At 45.1% G+C, this 23,982-nt stretch overlaps 1 protein-coding gene across 2 annotated transcripts in view; it reads right to left on the reverse strand.

Moving 5' to 3' along the window:
• SYVN1 (synoviolin 1) overlaps nucleotides 1–21,268 on the reverse strand; it is a 28,519-nt gene extending 7,251 nt beyond the window's left edge. Inside the window, exons 1-14 of one of the 2 annotated variants that reach the window (XM_006136580.5) lie at nucleotides 21,125–21,251; nucleotides 20,412–20,553; nucleotides 12,360–12,508; nucleotides 9,934–10,026; nucleotides 9,094–9,246; nucleotides 8,067–8,115; nucleotides 5,800–5,903; nucleotides 5,054–5,180; nucleotides 3,312–3,411; nucleotides 3,150–3,215; nucleotides 2,396–2,512; nucleotides 1,737–1,903; nucleotides 826–984; nucleotides 31–150 (exon numbers count right to left, since the gene is read on the reverse strand). In XM_006136580.5, the coding sequence (XP_006136642.3) occupies nucleotides 31–150; nucleotides 826–984; nucleotides 1,737–1,903; nucleotides 2,396–2,512; nucleotides 3,150–3,215; nucleotides 3,312–3,411; nucleotides 5,054–5,180; nucleotides 5,800–5,903; nucleotides 8,067–8,115; nucleotides 9,094–9,246; nucleotides 9,934–10,026; nucleotides 12,360–12,508; nucleotides 20,412–20,469 (1,462 nt within the window). In that variant the 5' untranslated portion in view covers nucleotides 20,470–20,553; nucleotides 21,125–21,251. Of the gene's footprint in view, nucleotides 1–30; nucleotides 151–825; nucleotides 985–1,736; nucleotides 1,904–2,395; nucleotides 2,513–3,149; nucleotides 3,216–3,311; nucleotides 3,412–5,053; nucleotides 5,181–5,799; nucleotides 5,904–8,066; nucleotides 8,116–9,093; nucleotides 9,247–9,933; nucleotides 10,027–12,359; nucleotides 12,509–20,411; nucleotides 20,554–21,124 lie in introns of both variants that reach the window. The other variant, XM_014580310.4, reaches the window with a different exon arrangement.
• Between the last annotated feature and the right edge of the window lie 2,714 nt (nucleotides 21,269–23,982).

The raw sequence follows: 23,982 nt of genomic DNA on the forward strand, positions 1-23,982 counted from the left end.
CCCTAGATGGAAGAAGCCACCCTAGCTTACCAAATAAAGGTGGCAATGGCATTCCCATCCATGGGGGAGGGAAGGGAAAGCCAGGCACTGTTCCTACAGGGGCAGTATCCGCTCCAGAGGCTGAATCACCACCAGGTCTCGAGGTATTTGCTGCAATGAGTGAAGTGGACAAAGAAGAGACAATAGCTTGGTTAAACAGTCATGGTACATTTATGCCCATCTATCTGATTTAGACATAGCCAATGAGGTTTCAGTATGTTTTCAAACATACATACCCTTGTAGGGTCAGGGTTAGTTAATCCCACACTCTAAAATAACATCAAGAAAGTAAGGGAATATGGACATTTCATCTCTAGGCATTCCAGGGATGGAGATTAGCTATCTCAGAGGAGCAGGGAATGAAATACTGATCTTTTCTTTCTCTGAAGTACTAGCTCAGATCCAGTCCCTCATCTAAGGGGACTGGCTGGGTCAGAGAATTGGAGACAGGGCCTTTCCAAACTCAGGGGCAAAAGTCCAATCCTGCCCCAGATTGGAAAGATTGGCTGGCTCAAAAGGTCAAGGAATGGCATATAGGATCTTTTCCCCTTAGGGCACCAACCACAGATCAAATGTCAAAACTGTTTTCATCTTGTGGCACCTCTGTGGCTTGCTTGCAAGTCATTGCCAGCAAGGAAGCCAGTTACTCCAGTGGTTTGAACAGTCTCAACTTACAGGTCTAGAAGCAATTGGGCCATGAAGGACCAGAAGCAAATCAGGCGGAGCATCGAGAGGGAGGTCTGCCCCAGTGATGGAATGAAGGATAAGGTGAGACTGGACTCTCACCTGTTGTCTGACTGCCCGAAGTGGAAGGTGCACTGGAAGCAGCAGAAGGATTGTCAGCATTGTTGGGTGGCTGGACACCAGGCACTGGAGGAAATGGGCCTATGGGAGGCCAGAGAGGAAACATCCCAGGAGGAAATGGGGGCAGGATTCCTTGGGGGACTGTGGAGCAAGGAGAGAAGGGGGTCATCCATGGAGAAAAGATATTAGATAGCCACTACATTTCTCCAGCACCTTCCAGCCACTTGTGACATGAACAAAGCCTCAAGGGAAGTAGGTCAGTGTACTACCCGTTTTACAGAGGCACATTTAGGTAGAGTGGCAGTCACACAAAGAGAGTGGCAGAGTTGAGTCTTTTTCCTCAGCACCCCCACACCCAGCTCCAACCACTGGCTCATATTCCCCCTCCAGAAGCAGGGACAGAAGCCAGGAGTTCTGTTGCTTCAAGGATTACACAATTTCTTTCAATTACACATAACTCTTATTTTCTAATGCCACAGCAGCTCAAGGGCCAAATGTCTAGAGCCCTGCAGATGTACAGATATCCGCTTTATATCCATGGGCATCCACAGCTCATTTTTGCTGATACAGATGTGGATGTGGAGGGCTCTACAAATTTCTTGGGTTATGTCCCTTATGGCCCAACTCATTGTAATGAGGTTGTGCCATACAACTAAAGGCAGAATTTGACCCCAACAAAGCACATTAAGTATTAGTACAACATGGTAATAAATTTCCATTTTTCAGTGCAGGGCAAGCAGTGCCAGGATCACCAGCTGCTGCACCTCATCCCAGAGGTGGCTAAGTGTCTGTGCTGGGTGTAGTGATCCCCATCAGGGATGAATGGCACCAGACAGGACTACTGAGAAACAGCTCAGCCCTGCTGGCTTGGTGTCCAGAGAAGCTGTACTTACAGTTAGGTGGCTGGGGAATCAGGGGAGTTTGGTGTGGCTGGGGCTGCTGCTGTGCCTGCTCTTGCTGCTCGGGCGGCGTCTGGGACTGAGTGGGAAGGGAAGCACGGAGGACATCCATGCGGCAAGTGGGGCAGGTTTGTTGCCGCTGGAACCACGAACGCAGGCAGCTGTGGAGGGGGAAAAGGCTGGTTAATATTGGCTTGTTAAACAGGTAATAATTAGCTGGAGACACCCACCAACAATTAGCTGGAAAAGAGGGGTCAGCCTGTGTAGCTCATTCAATCCATGACATCTTGACAAAGATAGCCAAAGAGTTCAGTTCACAGGATGTTTGTTACATGGACCTGTTCGCTAGGAATCTAATTTGGAGCCATCAACTCCCAGGTCTTTAGACAGCAATGACCAGACATCCCAGTTGAGAAAAGATGGATTGGAACCAGTGATCTATAGCCGAGAGGACTGAATTCCTTTACAAATCCTTTTTAGTCGTTTGGTTCTTCCCTAGTTCCATGTGCACCAGAGCAAGGAGGAAATTACCATGCCCTAGCTTCTCAGTTACACAAGCATGGGGTTTGTATTTTCATGCCTTCAGCAGCTAACTCCATACTTCATAGAAAGAAATCTGGAAGCTGCTGTGTGGGCAGTAAGTCTTTCCTCACCTGGTGTGGAATATGTGGTTGCACGGCAGGCGTTTAGCACCTGTCACCATCTCTTCCCGACAGATAATACACACATTATCCATGGCCTGAAGCTCTTCTGGAGTGGCATCGGGGTATCTGGGGAGGCAGCAGAGTTTTAGGAGGCAGTAACTTATATATTCTGTGAAGATCTACAAGGGCAGAGATGCCAACAAAGGAGCAGGGGGCTATAACAGAAGATAATTAAGCAAAGGGAAATTTAGGCTGGATAGCAGGGAGAGCTATATGAAACAGTCCACCTACTCCCAAGGGAAGCCAACGTTGCCCATGGCATTCCAAACTGGATGGGACAGGATTGAGGGGTTATGCTGGATTAGCTGGGATCTACTGGGCCTCTAACAAGCTATGAACTGAACTGAGTATCCTAAGACAGACTGCTCTAATACAGATTTCCCCTCTATTCATGAAACTTAAAAGGTCCAGGGAGATTCAGTGCAAACATGGTTGTGTAGCCTTGTTGACGGAGGACTGAACTGCGAGTCAGGAAATCTGGATTGTATCCCCAGCTCTGCCATTGACCTTGAGCACGTTCCTTCTATTCTCTGTGTCCATTTCCTGCTCCCCCCCCCTTGCCTCTTTCAAATGTAAACTCTTTGGGACAAGTGCCATCTCCCTCTGTGTCTGTGTAGTACATGGCCCAGTGGGCTCCTCCCCACCCCAATCTCAATTTGTACAATGCCCCTGCAGCCTCAAGAAGTCTCAGCTGGATACTTACAGAGTGTTCATATTGCGAATGGCACGGCGTGACATGATGGCATCAGTCACAGCTCTCTTGAACTGCCTGAAATGACACACAAGTTGCTGGAGTGACACTGACACACACAAATAGTATCAGACACTCAGCATGCGCTCGCTTGATACCCCAGAGATATCTTACCTCATGGCCAGATACATGGGTCTGATGGCAAACAGAGGGAACGTGTGTACTTTGATCATGATGGTCATGAACGCCATGTACAGCAGCACTTTAATGAAGCCTGAGGAGGAAGGAGAAAGATTAGTGCGCTCTCTCATGTGCCTCTGCTAGGAGGATATCATTGCCCTTAAATACAAGTGAACTCCCATAGCCAACCTGGGAGGAAGGGACAAGACTTGATTTTACAAGTGGGGAAAGGGGCACAGAAGAGAAGTAACTTGCTCTCCCATGTCACACAGTGAGTCAGTGATCCAGCTAAGAGGAGACCCAGGAGGCTCTAGTAGCTCAATCACACTCCCTCCAGAGCTAAAAACAGAACTTGGAGTTTTGGCTCCCAGTTCTTCCCTGCTCTAGCCACTGGACCACACTCCCCTCCCGAAGCTAAGGATAAAACCCAGGGATCTTGACTCCCCATCCTCCTTGCTCTACCCACCAGACCACAACGCCTGCATAAACTAACCCACTGCAGCCTCCAGAAATCCACCCAACCTGCTTTTTTATTCTACTCTTAGTGAGCCAAACCATCAGCATTTTAGGCCTAGTCTACACTACAGAGTTAGATCGGCATAAGGCAGCTTATGTCAACCTAACCCGGGATGGTTATAATAATAACCAATAATGGTTATAATAATTTTTGCAGGGGGGCCACTTAATAAATTTTGCAACATGGTCATGGGCCAGCTCCACACCCCCAGAAGGGGCAGAGTCTGGGCAGAAGGGGCAGGACTGGGGACTAGCCATCCCCCAGAGTTGTCTGGGGCTGGAGGCTTTGAGTTAGAAACACAGTAAGGGCTCATGGTTCCCCTCCTTGCCGCTACTGCGTTGCTGGAGAACTGCTTAAAGTTGCTGCAGCTATTTAAAAGGCTTGTAGCTCCAGACCCTGCCAGGGTAGCATTGTGACCATGAGTCGGGAGCCATTTAAATAGGATCCTGCTGCCTGATCCACCGCGTGGACATTTGGTGGCACGGGCAGCAGGATGTAAATAGAAATGGCCAGATGCAGTCTGGGGGCCAGATCGAAGTGTTAGGTGGGCTGGATCCGACCCTGGGGCCACATCTTGCCCAGCCCTGACCTAACCCCATAAGTGTCTAGTCTAAACTGTAGCTTCCACCAGCTCACTCAACAAACTTAATAACACAATCGCCAAGGAAGGTATTACACTTAAGTCAACTTAATTAAATCACTTTAGTGCCAATGTAAACACTATGTTGCTTACAAGTGACTGTTGCTGCCTTTCAGAAACAGTCCTACAGTGCCCCCCCACAATACCCATTCAATCTGTGTAAGGACATGCACCACCAACACAATAAGCATAGTGTGAATGCGTAAAACCGAATCAATCACTGTGGTGGCTGCACGTCAACGTAACTTAGGTCAATTTAATTTTGTAATGTAGACTTGTTCTCAGTGTTAACTATACATTAAATCATTTTGGATCTCCACAGGCTTCTCTTACACAGCTCCTACTTTCACACAGTTCCTACTTTCACACTCAATCACACTTTCTTCCCTTCAACGGATCGATGAAGTGGTGAGGTCATATACAAACCAGCTCTCCCAACCATGCTTCCAGGAAGGCCCCATATAGCACCACAATTCAGGCTCCACAGGCTGTTAGATGTTGATATGGGAGAACATACAAGCCCCCAATGGGCTATGGAAGGGGCCAGCTATTTTCCAGAGCTGTGGAGAAGACATGTACCTGTGAAGAGCTCAGTGTACAGCATGTAGACAGCTTTGTTGTCCCATGGATTCTCACTCTGCAGGTCGACTGAATGTAGAATGTACTTTATGAAGATGGTGAGCACCATAGTCATGAGGATGGCATACTGAGGTGGCAGGAAAGAAAAAAAAAAAAAGAAAGACACGTCACAGGACAAGTTAACCTTTTAAAGGCATTGGAACTCATCTGTACCCTGTGCCAAGCTCAGCCCACCTCTCCAGGTGAAGGGACCAAGTCACACAGTACGAAACTGTATCTATGCATTCCTAGCTCAGAGACACCAAAAGACAGTCTGAGTTCAGGGAGAGAAGAAGGTAGGGAGGCTCTCCTTAGCTCCCTGGCAAATAGCCTGGGAGTGCAATCCTACAGGAAGCAGGCTGAAGGAAAGCCTACGTAGAAGGCAGTAAAGACTCACCTTAACTTAAAGGCAGAGGGCTTGGGGAGCCAGACCTGCATGGAGCAGATGGTCTCCATCAGAAATCTCAGGGCAGGGAAAAGGACTTAGAAATTACCATTTTGTTTGCATCTACCATTTTTGAAGAAATAAAACTCAACCACGAAGATGAGAGACCAAAATCCAGAAGTTACCGAGAGAACTCTGATGCGCTGGCTGCTTAGTCAGCCCCAGTGTCTTACAATGCATCACAGTGCTTTGATTTGCAGTCAGCAAGGCAAATATTCCTTTCTCCCTCCATTCCTCCCACAGAGGCAGAACCATTCCATACCTCAAACCCAAAGACCAGCTGGACAGAGGCTCCCCGGGTGAGGATGCTGTGATAGGCATGGCTGACAAATAGGAAATCCAGGACGCCCAACAAGAGCATCAGAGCTGGACACAGAAAGAAGGGAGGTTAGACACAGAAATTAAATTACTGAACTGTGATTTAAGGCCCACATGAAGCAGGCTTGACAGAACTAAATAAATGGATGACTTAAGCATAAGACTAGGAGCTAGGCCTCCCACAATCTAGTCCCATCCCTGGAAATGAAGTGTGATCTAGTAGCCAGAGTATAGGTTTGAGAGCCAGTATTCCTGGATTATGCTCTTAACTTTTCCGCGGATTCACCATGTGACATTGGGCAACTCATTTCATGTCTCAGTTTCCTCATCTGTAAAACAGTACCAACACCCTTCTCACAGAGGGTTGGGAAGCACTAAGCAAGTGCCATGTACAAGTTACAGAACTGCTGTTTCCCATACACAGAACATTTAACTGCATGGGTTGAAAGCCATTCAGATGTGTCAGACACTGATATTTATATTATGACAGTCTCAGCCAAGAGCTGACTCCAGCACATAGCACAAACAAATGTCAATGGGTCCCTTAGAGTCTTCTGAAAACCTCAGCTTCCCATTGTTAACCCCAGTGTGTTGCATAGGTTCATTCTTCCTTCCTGAAGTTTCAACTAGCTACAGGAGTCTCCCTGATGTCCTGTCCTCAACTAAGTTGCTGTGAGCTGTTAAACAGCTGTTCTGCTCCAACCTAAAGGTGAACAAAGCAATCTAAGCCATAAACAGCTTTCTGGAAGACATTAATATCTTTGTCAAAAAGTTTGTAACTCTGAATAGTCTCACACTCAGCTACACAAATGAGAAGGGGTTTTACATTAGCGTATTTAGCCTTCACATGCAAATTATTATCTGAAATTATCTTTCCTGGCCAGCTGTTGTTGCTTGTCAAGTCCTGGAGAAGAAACATTCAGAGTACAGAAACTTCCCCCCCCCCCCAGGAGATTTGTGTCACATAATCAAGCTAAGTCATGCCTGCATTAAACTTTGTTACTTTAATGATTTCTCCAAACCCTTCTCTCTACGTGGGTAACACTTAGTCATTTTCATTATTACACAAGTCTGCCTTGCCAAGCTTGTCACCCCAATGCCCACTATCTCCCACTTCCCCAAGCCCCCTGCTGTCACCTTCCTTTTGTCAACCACCTCTGTCTTGCCTGGAGCCTGTCCTACCAGTACAGTTAGAGGACAACAAGCTTCTCACCCACAGCTGACCTGTTCCCACAGGCACACCTCAGCCAGTGCCCCTCAATCCCATCTTGCAGCCCCCACATTCCCGTACTGGATCTTCCCTTACTGCTGCCAGTGTCCACAACCCTGAACTTCTGCATCCCCTGCTACTCCAGTCCTGCATTCTCTGAGCTTTCAGTTCTAATCCAAAGCCCTCCCAGCTAGTCTAGTCCTGGACTTTCTCCCAACACACAGTTCAGTCACTGCCTCTAAATGCTGACTTTCTGTGCTCCCTTTTATACTACTTCTGAGCTCCTAACTCACAACTGTGTCAAAGTCCCTCAATGACCCACAGCTGTCTGCTATTCCAATCCTGTGTTCTCCCTGAGTCTACAGCACTCTGCTGATGCCCCTGGATCCTGAGGTGCAGTTCTTTTGCTATTCCAGCACTAAGCTCCACCCACATGCACAACTCTACCAATGCTACTCAATCCTGACCTGCAGCTGCACTCCCCAACCTTACCAACCCTGCTTTGGAATCTCTCTAGCAGATAAATCTGCCAATACTCTCAGTCCTGACCAGCTGCATCTCTTGCTATTTGAGTCCTAAACTCCCAACACAGATTGCCGAGGATGAATTGTATAGCTGTTTTGGGAAAATGGGGACAAAGCGTGCCTTCGAAATCCATGAATCTCGGACAAGAGAACCCTATTCGATCCTATCAAAACAGGATCTCAAGAACCAGAAACTAGGCAGGGAAAATGAGATTCCACATATGACCAGAAGAGAATTTCAAGCAATTACTCTCACACCACAAGCCACATATGTTAACATAGTGAACCAATCCTGCTCCCTACATGGCTAAAGACTTCCCTTGCAAGTAGATTCTTTCATACCTCTGAAACACCTGGTGTTGGGCTCTCTCAGAGGTAGGACACTATCCTAGATGGGCCTCATATCTGAGAAAGTATGGCAATTGCACTGTATTGCAGGCTAAAGACAGGGAAAGGGGATAAAATAATGGAACTTACAGGCAATGCGGAAATGAAAGAGCCAGGAGATGTTTGGACTCCTCTCCATCTGGAAAGAAATGAATGAACTTTTAGGGTTCTCCGCCTAGTTTTTCTAAACTCCATTCTCTGCACTCTCACTGCATGAAATACCCAGGAATTGCAGAGTTACTGACTTAGGAACAATCTTATTTTCTATCCATTTTAGTATCTACACCACAAGTATCACTGTGTCTTGCTGGTTCCTTTTCTGCTGGCATCGCAGTGTTGTGCTGATCCTCCAAAGAGATGAGCACTCTGAAGTACTGAGCCCTTTTAGCTCCTATGGAGTCAGTGTTTTTACTATCTGTGTTACTTTAGGACTTAGGCTCCACAGTCATGAACTGGCCCTCCCTTGTACTAGGCACTGTACAAACAGAACAAAAAATGGTCCCTATCTCAGGAATCTTATAAAACATGAGAAGAGTACAACCATCCAGTGCTTACAGAAGCACTAATGAGAAAAAATGAATGTAGGACTAGCAGAGGACACAAAAGAGTCTGTTTCCCATGCTTTCTACACACAGGACACATCATGCAGTGTGACAATCCAGGCACAGTGACAAGCATTTCCATCCCTCTGAAGGCCACAGAAGTACCTTAGATCGGCGTTTCTCAACCAGTGGTACGAGTACACTTAGGGGTACTCGAGAGAAGGTGGGGATACGTCAACAACTGAAATTTGGAGAAAACTGAATTTTTGTTTTAAGTTTTACAGTGCTTTATTATTTTTGTACTTTTTACACTCAAAAATTTAATTGCCCACCCGGCTACGATTAAGTTGTTTAAACAAATACGTTGCAATGATAGAAAAAAATGGGTGTGTCTGAAAACTGTAGGTACTAGGGGTACCTTTTTTTTTTCTTTTAAGGGGGTACTTTATAAAAAAAGATTGAGAAACACTGCCTTAGATAGGTTCCTGTTCATTACCAAGATTATTGAATGACTCCCCAGATAGACAACAGTCAACCCCAATCTGGCATCTTGTTCAGTAATATATCACACTTACAAAGTCCACCCGATCCTCAGCGAGCCAGTGGAAGCACTTGAGGAAGAGAAGGAGGGTGAAAAGGGCCACAAAACGGGGACTGAAGTCATCTCTGAAGACAGTGAAGGCCAAACAAGTTTCCGTGACTGCATACCATGATCTCTCAAGTAGGTGCTGAGTCAGAGACAAAGTGTTAGCAGCCCCACATATTACTTGTCTTAGCAATCAGTGCTGAAGGATGGGATGGGAGGATTTGAAGGAACTTATATACTCTGATTTCTAAGGGAAATCATTTTCTTTTACACTCTACCACCTTTCCTCTGAGGACCTCTAAGCTCTTGGATAGTCAAACTTCACAATGTCACTGTGAACTACGTATTAACTCTATTATACACGAACAAGAGCTTTGTATCCATTGCCACATGATGCATCAGTGGGGGGAGAGCAAGGAACAGAACCCAGGTCCTTCATCTGCTTCAACAACAAGACAAGTTAGGTATGTGAAAAGAAGGATAGTCCTGTGGTTTTGAAAAATGGGGTTCAAGTCCCTGCTTCACCACAGTGACTTTGGGCAAGTTACTCAGCCACTGTACCATAGATTTATAATGAGGTAACAGCAGTGCCTTGCCTCAGACCAAAGTTGGGAGGATAAATACATTTGAGACCAAAATGCTCAGACACCCAAAATGGAGGTCACGCAAGTACCAAAGACAGATGCATAATTTTATGCTCAGTGCCAAAACCCCATTAATTTACAATCAATGCAGCTCTCGGAGCAGCCCTCTACTACTACGTAACTTCATCACCAATGTAAGACTCTGCTGCAAGTAGTTTGCTACAACTGCCAGAGATCTCACTCACCTCCATTTCTGCTGCTCGGAGCTGGCCAAAAAACACTTTGCCCATGAATTTGCCCAGGAGGAAAACCAAAACGAAAGCCTGAATGTAGAGAACCTGCAGGGAAGGAAAAGGGAGAGATTGAACCAAAAGAAACACATCGGAGCTAATGAACCAAACCGGATCACAAGAAAAGGCTGGCGAGAACAATCCTGCAGCACTCCTGACCTAGATCAGATCTTCCAATGCTTAAAATCTAAGATTTACAATACCCCAGGGATCTACTTTAACCAGCTATGACTTCCTCTGTCCACTTTCAAGGCACATAACACTCTCATCTTATTTCCCATCCCCAAAGCAACATACCAACTAGTTTTCAGTTAACGCTTTCAGAACATCCTTATGTGCTTCAGGATGCGTGAAATCTGTGTACCGCTGGGTCTGGAATTTTTATTGTGAAAGTGTTTTGGTTACTGCGTGGTGCTGGTGAGATGAACAGATTTCTACCCCCACGTGCACCTGCACATTACTGTCGAAGTTAAAAAAGCCCAACTGAAAACAGATTAATGAGACTTTCCAAATTTAGCTAGAATTTTGCAAGCCAGCTGTGGAATCAGTTGCATGCACACATGCTTATTAATACTTCCCACACTAAAGCAGTAGCTTGTTCCGAGTACTACTTGCTCAGCAACTGCTGTAGCGTGAAAGTGTTTGTTTTGGTCAATATACCCTGGGGGAATAGAAAGCAGAAGTGAACTGAAAAAAGAGCCACTGAATTATATTGATAAAGAGAAACGACTCATCTGAATGCTGTCCAGTGATCCCTGAAGTAAACTATGGGAGGAGAAGGACAGGATTCTGTCCATTCCTTAACAGATGGATACAGTCACCATCACAGTTTGCATTTATTAGCATCCTCAGTGGTTAAATACACAACAGACCATGGAGACAGAATTCTCTTCAGGCCAGAGCTAAAGCCTATTAGTGGAGGATCAGTATGGAATACTTACCCTGCTGCTGGCAATGCTTTACCTATGCTTGCGATAAGCAGAGTGAGAGACTCCAGAGCTGTCAATCCATCATCTTTCAATGACACTACATGTACTCAATTAAATGAAAGCACAATGAACATGGAAGCCAATATCTTCACTGGCTAGCAAGATTCACTGGGGACCTCAACTGCTAAGCCTCCAATTTAAGAGTTAATCAATCCAAGCAAATGACAGAGCCAAAGACTGTGCAGGACTTGGCTCTGCTCTGCAACAAATAACCCTGATTTCAGCTCTTTTGAAAACACTGATGTCCCTCTCTCCCTGGCTGTGTCTACACTGGCATGAATTTCCGGAAATGCTTAAAACGGAATACTATTCCGTTTTCAGTTTTTCCAGAAAAGGAGCGTCTACATTGGCAGGCTGCTTTTCCGGAAAAGCCCTTTTTCCGGAAAAGCGTCTGTGGCCAATGTAGACGCGCTTTTCCGGAAAAGAGCCCCAATCGCCATTTTCGCGATCGGGGCTTTTTTCCAGAAAAGACTACTGGGCTGTCTACACTGGCCCTTTTCCAGAACAGTGTTCCGGAATAAGGACTTATGCCCGAGCGGGAGCAGAATAGTTTTTCCGGAATAGCGGCTGATTTTGTACAGTAGAGCGTCGTTGCTTTTCCGGAAATTCAAGGGCCAGTGTAGACAGCTCACAGCTTATTCCAGAAAAGCAGCTGATTTTCCGGAATAAGTGGCCCAGTGTAGACACAGCCCCTATGTAAATGCTGAGGCACTCCATGACAAATTATTTTCAGGGACTGGAATACAGGGCATCCCCACTATAAGTCACTCTGATATACATCTGTTCCACACTAAAGTCACTGACGCTTGTAGGAACTGATGTGTTGTAAGTCCTTCCATTCCCTGTTCTTAAGTTGTGCAAAAAAACCTTCCAATTTGTGCAAATGGAAGTCAGCCACAGGGAAAAAAAATTCCCTGCTTTAAGTTGTTTCGCTATAAGTCCAAGTGTTTTGGAACATAAGTAAGGACAGCCTGTACAGCACTGATTAGAAGGACTGCATTGACAGGAGTTTGCATTAATCCTCCTTCTGTTTTTATACCACATCTCAACTGTAAGATGAAAGCTTCAATTCCATGGCAAACTTAATTTACATTCTCTCTGCTGATACTGACAGTAAGGGGGAAAATTTGTGCCAACTTTGTTGAGTTAATTGCAGCTTTGATTCTCAAAGCGGACAAGGCCCCCATATTCTGATCAGCACAAAACAGGAATGATTTTCAGTCACTACCAAATTGGGAGTTCAAAGACTAGCTCTCATTACCAATCCCCTGGAGACAAGCCAGTTCCACAGGGCTGTGGATGGCCACTGTAGCAGAGCAAGTTAAATACCAGTATTTGACAGCCTGAGCCATTATCAGAGCAACCTGTACAGCCCATGAATTGTATACTCACTGCCATGCTGGGGCTGGATTTGGTCAGGTATACCACTGTTGGGTAGAACTGATGCTTCAAGTAATAGGCATGAGCCACTACTGCTGATGTCAGAGCCAGGCTGGCAGCCATCATGATTGCTGATCGGAACATCTCCCCAGCCCAACGACCTGCGTGAGAGAAGACAGACATGAGCATATGGGTATGTAGGTATGAAATAAATCCACAGCTGCCTTTAGATCATCTCGGGGGGGGGGAGGGGGGGAGACACCAAATGTGCATAGTAAGGGATCTGTGGATCATTGTTGTATTTGGTTTGCTGCTTCTTGGCTTAAAGTTTTCAATACATTCCCCCTCTCTATCTCCTTTAGATTGGCCAACCATTATGTAAGTTCCCACCAGGCAATAGAACCTGTCTTCTAATATTCGTCTGTAAAATGCCTAGCACACCCTAGGTGATCACATAGCGAATTTCCTTTAACCTGGATGTAAATAGTTATCTAAGGATACCAAAGCACATTACAAACAAAAGAATCATTTGATGCAGCCACCTTCAGGGTAGGAGAGAGAAGCTCTTAAACAGCTACACAGCAGCACCGATAAACAATTTATAACTGGGAGCAAAAAACACATCCATCAAGATGGAACTTTGAGGAGAATTTTAGCTAAGAAGAAAGCAAATCTCCAAGCTGGAATTTGGCCATGACATCATAGGTTCTATAGCATCACATCTTTGTGAAATCACGGGTATTTTAATGCCCACAACTAAGATTAGTTTTTAATACCAACATTATACCAGAGGCATATGCAGGAGAGGAAGTATTTTCCTCCAACCCTGGAGGTGTATAATGAATGCTGAAATATCTGACATGATCTAACTCAAAACAGAATTGATTAACTTGATCCAGGAATCCCTAGGTGACATTGTCTGGCCTCTGTTATGCAGGAGGCTGAACCTAGACAATCAGGAAGGCCAACTGATATATTAAAACAAATGCCTGCTGAAAACAGATCAAAACTTCAGAGAGGCCATAATCCAAGTTCAGCCTTTCGCTAGCATCAAAAATTCAATTTATTCAGTGGTGATTATGCAATCCATATAGTTCAGTCAAGAAAGTGAATACTGCCATTGTATTGCCTATAAACCTAACCATGAAAACAGTTTTCCTGCACTGTCCAGGCTCTGAGCAGAAAAATTAATGAAAACTTGAGCTTTCTCCAAGCTAGACAGTTTTTACCCTGCTCCTTCAAGGATTCTCCATTACATTTTATAGGCCAGACTGACCTCATTTAGAGGGGAAGTGAAGTAGCACATTCCAGCTATCAAAAGATAAACTATAATAAATGGAAGAAAGACAAAGTTAACTATTGAATACAAGTCAGAATCCAGGAAAAATAGAAAATGAATAAGGGAATCAAAGGGACACAAGAAGAAATCTATGACTAGCAGAATTAAAGACAAAATGAGTATTTAAAAATACATTAAGAACAAAAACAACTGTTTGGTTTATTACTAGTTGTAAATGGTAGAATTATCAAGAATGCAGAAAAGGCAGAGGAGTCAATAGCTATTTTTGTTCTGCATTTGGGAAAAATACAGAGAAGTCCTGAAATATGGGTGAGATTCTAGAAGACTGGAAAAGGACAAATATATTGCCCATCCATAAAAAGGGAAATAAGGAGAGCCCACTGAATTACAGACCAGTTTTATTTCTGTACCCAGAAAGATAATGGAGCAAATAATTTAAGAATCCATCTGCAAACATCTGGAAGAGAATAAGATAAGTAACAGTCAGCATGGATTTGTCAAGAACAAATCATGTCAAACCAACCCAATACCTTTCTTTTACAGGGTAATGAGTCTTGTGGATGGGGGGAGGGGAGGGGTGGGAAGGTATATCCTGACTTTAGTAAAGCTTTTGATACCGTCTTCCATGACCCGCTCATAAACAAACTAGGGAAATGCAACCTAGATGAGTGCAAAAATGATTGGAAAATTGTTCACAGAGAGTAGTTATCACTGGTTCAATCATGCTGGAAGGGCATAACAAATGGGGTCCTGCAGAAATCAGTTTGGGGCCCAATTCTGTTCAATATCTTTATCAGTGATTTAAACAATGGCACAGGAAGCACACTTACAAAGTTTGAAAACAGTACCAAGCTGGGAGGGGTTGCAAGTGCTTTGGAGGACAGGATTAAAATTCAGAATGCTCTGGATAAACTGGAGAAAGGGTGTGAACTAAATAGCATGAAATTCAATAGATACATATGCAAAGTACTCCACTTAGCAAGGAACTATCTATTTCACACATACAAAATGGGAAATGACTGCATAGGAAGGAGTACTGTGGAAGGAATCTGGGAATTATAGTGAACCACAAGAAAATGAGTCAACAGTGTGACACTTGTTGCAAAAAAAAGCAAACATTGTTATGGGATGTATTAGTAGGAGTGTCATAAGCAAGATGCAAGAAGTAATTCTGCTCTGCTCTGATTAGGCCTCAATAGGAGTACTGTGTCCAGTTCTGAGCACCACACACTGCAGGAAAGATGTGGATAAATCAGAGAAAGTATAGAGAAGAGCAACAAAAATTATGAAAGGTCTGGAAAACATGACCAATGAACAGAAATCCCTCTAGTTTTTCCTGCCCCAAGCAAAATTAATTTTAAGTGCACCAATGTGGAGGTGAAGTGCAACACATCACCTTTAAATTGGTGCACATAGCAAAATTCAGGTGGTGGGAGTGGGGCCGAGGAGTTCTAAGTGTGGAAGGGGGCTCAGGCCTGGGTCAGAAGGCTGGACTGTGAGGGCTTCAACTGTGGGTGTAGGCTCCAGAGTGGGGGCTGGGGTTGAGGGGATCAGGGCTGGGATTGAAGATTAGGATATAAAGGTATCAGCTGGGGATGCAGGTTCCCTGGTGGAGATGAGAGATGTGGAGATGAGAGATTTGTGGGACAGGAGGAGGGCTCCAGGTTTGGGGAGTGGCTCAAGGCTGAGGATTGGGGTGCAAGAGGGAGTACAGACACTGAGCTGGGGGTGTGGGCTTCAAGGTGAGTCTGGGATGAGGGCTTTGAGGTAAAGGAGGTGGCTCCAGGTTGAGGAGGTCTCATGGTGGGACAGGGACTTGGGCTTACCTGGGCAGCTCATGGACAGCGGTTCTAAGGCAGGTTGCACCCCGAATGTGACCAGCAGGTATCCTAGAGGTGGAGCATGAGATTCCATGGCACACTGCACCTGCTGCTTTCACTGACAGGGTAGAGGCAGTGCAGGGAGTCTTATGGTCCCCCTGCCTAAAAGGTTCTGCTGTATTTGGCCCCAGCACAGAGCTGCCTTAGCCATGAGGAAGCTGGAGGTATGCAAGAGAATCTACTCCTCAGCTGCAACAACTCCCTGCCAAGGCCAGCAAGGGGCACCTCCCCTCCTGCTGGCCACATCAACTTTGGGGCTCAAGGAGAAGCATCTCTCCCTAATGCAGCCCCAAGGCCCTGTGCAGGGCTTAACGGGAAGCTGCACAGCCTCATGGACCAACAGCTTACCAGGAACTTAGCCTATGAGATTGAAAAAAAACTGGGTTTGTTTAATCTGGAAAAGAAAAGACTGAGAGGGGACATGGTAACTGTTTTCGAGTAGGTAAAAGGTTGGTACAAGGAAGGAGGAAGAAAAATTCTTAACTTCTGAGAATAGGACAAGCAGTAATGGACTTAAACTGGAGCAAGGGAGAGTTAGTGTGGTCATCAGGAAAAACTTCTTAGCTGTCAGGATGATTAAGCACTGGAATAAATTACCTAGGGAGGTTGTGGGATCTCCATCATTGGAGATTTTTAAGAGCAGGTTAGACAAAAACCTGTCAGGGATGGTCTATATCAGTGGTGTGCAAAGTTTTTTGATCTGCGACCCCCGCTCTGCAGGGGCTGCAAAGTGCTGGGACCAGCCACCGGCCAACCAGATCTAAGTGCTGTGCGCAGCCGCACCCAGCCCCCAGCTGGCAGGATCTAAACACTGCGCTGCATGGCTGCCACCTGGCCGGCTCTAAGTGCCACAACCCCCTGGGAAGACATCTGCGACCAACCTACAGGTTGTGTACCACCGGTCTACATGGTGCTTGGTCCTGCCATGAGTGAAGGGGACTGGACTAGACCTCTTGAGGTCCCTTCAAGTCCTATGATTATATGAAAACACAGATACTTGCATCCACAAGTTTTAAAAAAGCTGCTAAAAAAGTTAATGTTGATTTTCAGTAAGTTTGGAACACTGGGGAAGTTACACAAGAGAGGAAGAAAGTTAATGTTGTGCTAATATTTAAAAAGAGTAAAAAGGATGACCTAGACAAACACAGGCCTGCCAGTCTGACAGATGCCAGGCAAGGTAATGGAATGGAATATTAACGGGAGTTGGTTAATAAAGAATTCTAAAAGGGAAATATAATTAATGTCACTCAACATCGGTTTATGGAAAATAGACATTGTCATGCTAACATGGTATCATTTACTGATGAGATTTTTAAGAATGATTGACAAATATGCTTAGACTTCTGTAAAGTGTTTGATTTGATACTGGACTACATTTTCATTAAAAATAGAATAAAATTAACAGAATGCACATTAAGTATTTTAAAATCTGCTTAACTGATAGGTCTCAAAAGGTGACTGTAAAGGGAGAATCACCATCACTAGGGTATATTTTTAGTGCAGTCCTACAGGGATTGGTGCTTGCCCTATGACACTGAGGCCAACAAGGCTAATAATTCTTGGAAGCATAAACAGCAGATTCTTGAATAAGAGTAGAAAGATTATTTTGCCTCTGAATTTGGCACTGGTATGACCACTGCTGGAACACTGTGTCCAGTTCTGGTGTCTACAGTTCAGCAAGAATTTTGATAAAATTGGAGAGGTTTAAGCATAGAGCCATGTGAATGGTTCAAGGATCTGAAAACATACCTTATATAATAGGCTTAAAGAGCTCACTTTATTTAACTTTACAAAGAGAAGATTAAGAGTTTGTAATTACCTATATGGGAATAAATATTTGAGAATGGGCTCTTCAATCTAACAAAAGGTCAAACATGATCCAATGGCTGGAATATGAAGCTATATAAATTTAGACTGAAAATAAGGCATATATTTTAACAGTGAAGACATTAGGCCCAAGGAACAATTTACCAAATATGGTAGATTGAAAATTTTTAAATCAGGATAGGATCTTTTCTGAAAGATCCCTTCTAAGAATTATTTTGGGGAAGTTCTATGGCCTGTGTCACACAGAAGGCCAGATTAGATGACCACAATGGCCCACTCTGGCCCTGGAATCTATGACTTCTATACACTGTGCATTTAGCTACTATGTGAACTTCTTTGGTCAAATGCTCATTGATATATGCCATAAAAACAACATTCAATATCTTGATTAATACATTTATAAATTAAGCACCTAGCTCCTATTGCACTTTTCAACAGTAGATCTCAGTGTGGTCTAATCATTATCCCCATTTTCCAGATGTGAAAATCGAGTTACAGGAAAATAAAAGTGATTTACCCACAGGTACCCAGCAGACCAGTGGTAGAGCCAGGAATAGAACTTAAGTATCCTGAGCCCCAACCCAGTGTTCTATCCACAAAACCATGCTGAATAGCACCTTTCAGTCAAGATTCTTGGTGTATGAAAATAGGGACATTATTCACATCTTATTGAGGGGGGAGAGGAGAGGAGCACATGGCCTATGAGCACAAAGCAAGGCAGGAGAAGGATGGTTCTGTAGTGATGAAGTGCCAGATTGAGACTCAAATCTAGATACCGTTCCCAGTTCTGTCACTGAATTGCTCCGTGTCCTTGGGTACATCACTATCATTTTGTACCTAAGTCACAAAACAGGAACAACAATCATTCCTTTTCTCTCCCATCCTCTGCCTTTTTAAAAGTAGACTATGTGCTTTTCAGGGCAAGTGTATTGAAGGCAACTAGCAGAGTGGGGCCTCAAGGCACTAACATAATGACAAATAATAAAATATGCCAGTAACAGGCAAGGGAACAGAATTAGGTCTTATAACTCCCAGAATTATCTGCTTTACCAACTAAAGAGCACTCTCTTCCAGAGCCAGGCATAGAACCCATGATCATTGGTCTCATAATTCTCCAGCTACAAGAGCAGAGAGAGAGACATGTGTATTTTCCAAATGTTTAAATATTGAAGACTGATTAGCAGCACTCCTGAGAGAGAACATTAAAGCATCACATTGTAAAAAGCAAAACACTGACATGTAAAACAAAGTAGTTCCAGACACTAGGACTGTCATACATTTCCCATATCACAAGTAGTATTATAGTTAGCCATTCAGATTGCTTCTTTGGCCATGTCCTGGTTCTTTCAGGAAGTTATTTATAGATGACTTTTTGAGACCACATCTTTCTCATTGCTTCATTTTAAATAAAACTCATTGTCCCCTAAACCTGTGAATTATAATCATGTTTAGATTAAGGTATTTTAAACTATATAAAACAGCTAGCAGAGTTGTGGTTAAAATGTTAGATGATAGTTTCTGAGCCTGCACGTGACTAGCTACATAAGTTACTCAAACAGAGGAGCTACACGTACCATAGCCATTGCAAGTAGCTAATAACAGGAATGCTAACAGCCTGTATCCACACATCAGGGTTTACCATTTGGAGGTGCTCATAAGGATATCATTTCCATGTCCCACACAAAAAGTTTCAGTCAGTCCACTTAGCATTAAAATAATGTAGTACTTTAAGCATTTCTAGAGTTTTCTAGCTCATTAATATATTTTACATTTCATTAATGTATTTCACACCAAAGGCTCTGGAAGTGCTTCACTGCCTATATATTCTTAACCCTTTTTACTACAGTAGTATCTACGGGCCAGCCAAGAAAGGAGCTTCATTACACAGGGCACTGTACAGTATAGTCCTAGAGCAGGTATGATACAACCCTTGGGCTGGATCTAGCACTCCAAGCCTTTATAATCCAGCCACCAGACCAGTAGGACCCTCAGGCAGGATTCCTGCCTGCCTCAGCTCCAGGCCACCCAAAGCTGCTATCTGTTCTATGTGCCTCTCTGCCCTGGGAGGTAGAGGGGGTATGGGTGTAAGAGAGAACTCTGACCTAGGTGAGTGACGTGGGTGTGTGCGCAGTGCTTGGGAGGGAACTGTGACCTGAAGTGAGGGGGAGGTATGGAAAGTTTAGTGGTGACCTGCCCCTCCCTCTCTGCACCTCTCCCCCACCCCAAGTCACAACTCTCCCTCAGACCCTGAACTTCATCCTACATCCCTCCCCCCAGGTAGAATCCTTTCCTGCACTCATACTCCATGCCAGACCCTACACCCCAATCCCATGCCCCAGGTCACAACCCCCTCCTTTACCCAAACTCAGCAGACCACACATCCTCTCTTGCATCCCAGTCTCCTACTCTGAGCTCCCTTCTGCATCTATCCCTGACCCTCCATAAAAAAGTGCAGCCCTTGATCACTTACTAAAATCTTGGGAGTGATCCCCCATCAAAAACTATTGCCTACCCCAGCATAGTTGAGGGACCTTGCCTCAAACAGCTTACAGTCTAAACAGGCCCAGAGGGGTAGCTGTGTTACTCTGTCTGTATCTGCAAAAACAACAGGTCTTGTGGTGCCTTCTTAAAGACTAACAATTGTATTAGGGCATACTTTTTCATGGATAATACTCAAACAGGATAGATGAAGAGGATGGAAAGGGGAGCACATATGAGAGACAGACCTTGAGCATCTTTGAAACCAGTTCATTCTGAAATGAAGGAGTGAAATCATAACTGACAGTGTGTTAAGAAGGGACTGGACAGGTGAATTTTTTATTCAAGACACGCTCACGTGTTCCCTTTGCATCAGAAAGTACTAAGAGTGCTTAGGTGGTATCTATAGTTTCTACCCTGAAAAAGACCTCATTTATATACTGCAGAATCTTATTTATCAGCCTTCCATGTGGCAATGTTATCTCCACTGGGCTTCAAATTCTGGTTCCAGGGAATCCTGACAACCTTCCATACTGGAAGGCAGAACTGAGCCTTCCTCTCCCACTAAGCAAGACTTACTATATAAAGTGCTTGGGATACATTTCAATCTTGCGGGCAGATAGGACAACTCCAGCATTCATACTTTCTCCCACCGCACCCATTTTTAATGCTTGCTTCTCCTTTAACTTATGTCCTCCCACAAGTTGGGTTTTAAGCTTCACTGCAATTTGAGATAGAGGAAAGGGAAGACATTACATGAATTGGAAAGGGGAAGAGATGTTCATTTCTACCTGAGCTATCTCATAAGTGCTCTCTCATCATTTTCAATACTGAAGGAAAGAGAAGACCTCAATTTCCTTAAGGGTCCCTTCTCCCACAGTCCACGAATAACACCAAAACACACACAAAACCACCCCTCCCACCTCAGGCACTTTTGGGGAAGCCATAAAAAGGCACTTTTCATCCATGTGGGCTCTGCTACGCCTCACATCACCTTTGTCCCCCTTTTCCCAACCTGAACAGCTCAGATCCCCCAACAAGTACTTAAGCCCCAGTGCCCCCTCCCAGCTCCTCAGATACTTCCCTCTACACAGGCGCTACCCTGCCCACTCTACTCATCACCCCCCAAAAACACTTTATTCAGGCCCAGTATCGAGCCCCCTTCTCACACGCCACCGACCCAGGTCCGGTCTCCCCTTCCAGCACCCCCCGCTCCCTATGTCCCTCAGGGTCAGCTCCTCCCACAGCCCCTCGCTCCCCGGCTCCCATGCACCCCAAGCGCTCGGACTCACCAAGATCCGAGAGCCCCTCGGGCTGCTGCACCCACCACCAACACCAGCCGTTCCTCCCCCCCACACTTCGCCGGAAGTCCTGAAACCAAGAGACACCTCACTTCCGTTTGGGATATACCATCCGCACCCATCCTAGTAACCCCACCCTCATTCGCCTCTATGGGAACTACACCCCTCCCCCCGTCACGCTCTGTGGTCTCGTCTTAGAGCTTCCCTTATTTAGAGCAGCGAGCGGTTCAATTCGAACCCAACCAGAGCCCCCTTTGGGAGGACGCAGCTGGAAGGAATCCAATTCTCAACTCCCTACAGCCCACCCCCCTGCTTCAGAGACGGCATGGACGGGTCCCAGTGCCCACTTGGTACCGGCCACCTTCCACCGCTGAGGGGTGAAGAGGGTCCCGTGGCTCCTGCTGATTGGCTTAGCGTCATGAGTGTACTCCAATCAGAAAAATCCCTAGCGCTGGCTAATCAGGAAGGAGCAGTTGTTGCTAGGGTCGGTGGGGCAGATTAGAACGCCGACCGGGGCCTTCGCCTGTGTGCAATGAGTTGGGTATGTTCTCAGAATTTCCCAGGTTCCCCTCTCGGCACCTCCCACCAGCCCTGCCCAGAGGGGAGAAGAAGGTCCCTCAGATCCAGGGTGAGGGTGTCATTGCAGCACAATGGACAGGGCACAGGTGTAGGAGCCAGGAGTGGTGGCTTCTTTTCCCAGCTGGAAGGGAGGTCTGGGGCCGAGTGCCTTAGATCAGGGTGGGGCTGGAAGTTAGGATTCTTGGGTTCCATTGTTAGCTCTGGCACTGACTTGCCATGTGACTTTGGGCAAGTGAGTTTCTTGTGCCTTACGTTTTCCACATGTAAACAGGAATAAGGGTAGTGAGTAGCCATTATATAATGCTGTGAGACCCTCAGATATCATTGGTAAGTTTGTAAAATTTCATCCAAGTAAAAAATATGCTGCATGCAGGCAGTATATGCTGTAGTACTGAGAGCATTAAGAGAGGGATCAGAGTGAATAAGGATCCTCTCTGTTCCACATTTGTCATCTCCCTGCCGCTATGGTAACACATATGACTCTGTCTTACTGATCACTTGCATCAGAAAGGGAATACTTCTGTATGTGAAATGTGCTTTCCTGAGAGTAAAATCCTTTGGGATGGAAATGTGGTTAAGTAAACCAAATTTTGTGTGAATGAGTTTACATTCAGTTATGTGACTATTACTACATAACATTATTGCAGAACAAACAACCTTCAGACTTATTTTATTTGCGACTCAATTTAATGCTCAAGAAAGTAATGCATATATGGGGAGTTCCTGGAAACTCATCTTATACAGTTAATTTCTTCTGACCTGCAATATCCTTCATATTTACCACATACCTCTGCCAAACCAGTGCCTCTCAAGATGGTTCAACAGGTGCTGCTCTTCTAGTATGGGGATTTGTTCTTGCACTGCCCTCCACCTTGCACAGTCATCTATACCAGTGCAATTTATAGAGTGCATTTATACCAGCAGTGATATGGTCTCCCACAATATTCTTGCCAGAAAGTTAAGGAAGTATGGATTGGATAAATGGACTGTAAGGTGGACAGAAAGCTGGCTAAATTGTTGAGCCCAACAGGTATTGATCAATGGCTCAATGTCTGGTTGGCGGTCGGTTTCAAGTGGAGTGCCCCAGGGATCAGTTCTAGGGCTGATTTTGTTCAACATCTTTATTACACAACAATAGTCTGATAGCACTTTAAAGATTAACAAAACATGTAGATGGTATCATGAGCTTTCATGGGCACAGCCCACTTCTTAAGTACCCACAAAAGCTCATGACACCATCTACATGTTTTTTTAGTCTTTAAAGTGCTACCAGACTATTTGTTGTTTTTTGTTCATCCTGTACAGACTAATTTGGCTATCGCTCTGAAGATCTTTATTAATGACCTGGATGAGGGGATGGATTGTACCCTCAGCAAGTTTACGGATGACACTAAGCTAGGGGGAGAGGTAGATACGTTGGAGGGCAGGGATAGGGGTCCAGAGTGACCTAGACAAATTAGAAGATTGGGCCAAAAGATCTGATGAGGTTCAACAAGGACAAGTGCAGAGTCCTGCACTTGGGACAGAAGAATCCCAAGCGTTGTTACAGGTTGGGGTCCGACTGGCTAAGTAGCAGTTGAGCAGAAAAGGACCTGGGGATTACAGTGGATGAGAAGCTGGATATGAGTCAACAGTGTGCCCTTATAGCCAAGAAGGCTAATGGCATATTAGGGTGCATTAGGAGGAGAATTTTCAACAGCTCTAGAGAAGTTATTATTTCCCTTTATGCGGCACTGGTGAGGCCACATCTGGAGTATTGCATCCAGTTCTGGACCCCCACTACAGAAAGGATGTGGATGCACTGGAGAGGATCCAGCGGAGGGCAACCAAAATGATTAAGGGGTTGGAGCACATGAGCTATGAAAAGAGACGTAGGGATTTGGGTTTGTTTAGTCTGCAGAAGAGAAGAGTGAGGGGGGATTTGATAGCAGCCTTCAACTTCCTGAAGGGAGGTTCCAACGAGGATGGAGAGAGGCTGTTCTCAGTAGTGACAGATGGCAGAACAAGGATCAATGGTCTATAGTTACAGTGGGGGAGGTCTAGGTTGGATATTAGGAAAAACTATTTCACTAGGAGGGTATTGAAGTACTGGAATGGGTCAACTCGGGAGGTGGTGGAATCTCCGTCCGTAGAGATTTGTAAGTCCCAGCTTGACAAAGCCCTGGCTGGGATGATTTAGTTGGGATTGGTCTAGCTTTGGGCAGGGGGGTGGACTAGATGACCTCCTGAGGTCTCTTCCAGCCCTAGGATTCTACGGTTCTATGAATCAA

This window comes from Pelodiscus sinensis, chromosome 11, assembly GCF_052426305.1.
Source record: "Pelodiscus sinensis isolate ZL-2025 chromosome 11, ASM5242630v1, whole genome shotgun sequence".
In the NCBI taxonomy this organism is placed as follows: domain Eukaryota; kingdom Metazoa; phylum Chordata; order Testudines; family Trionychidae; genus Pelodiscus; species Pelodiscus sinensis.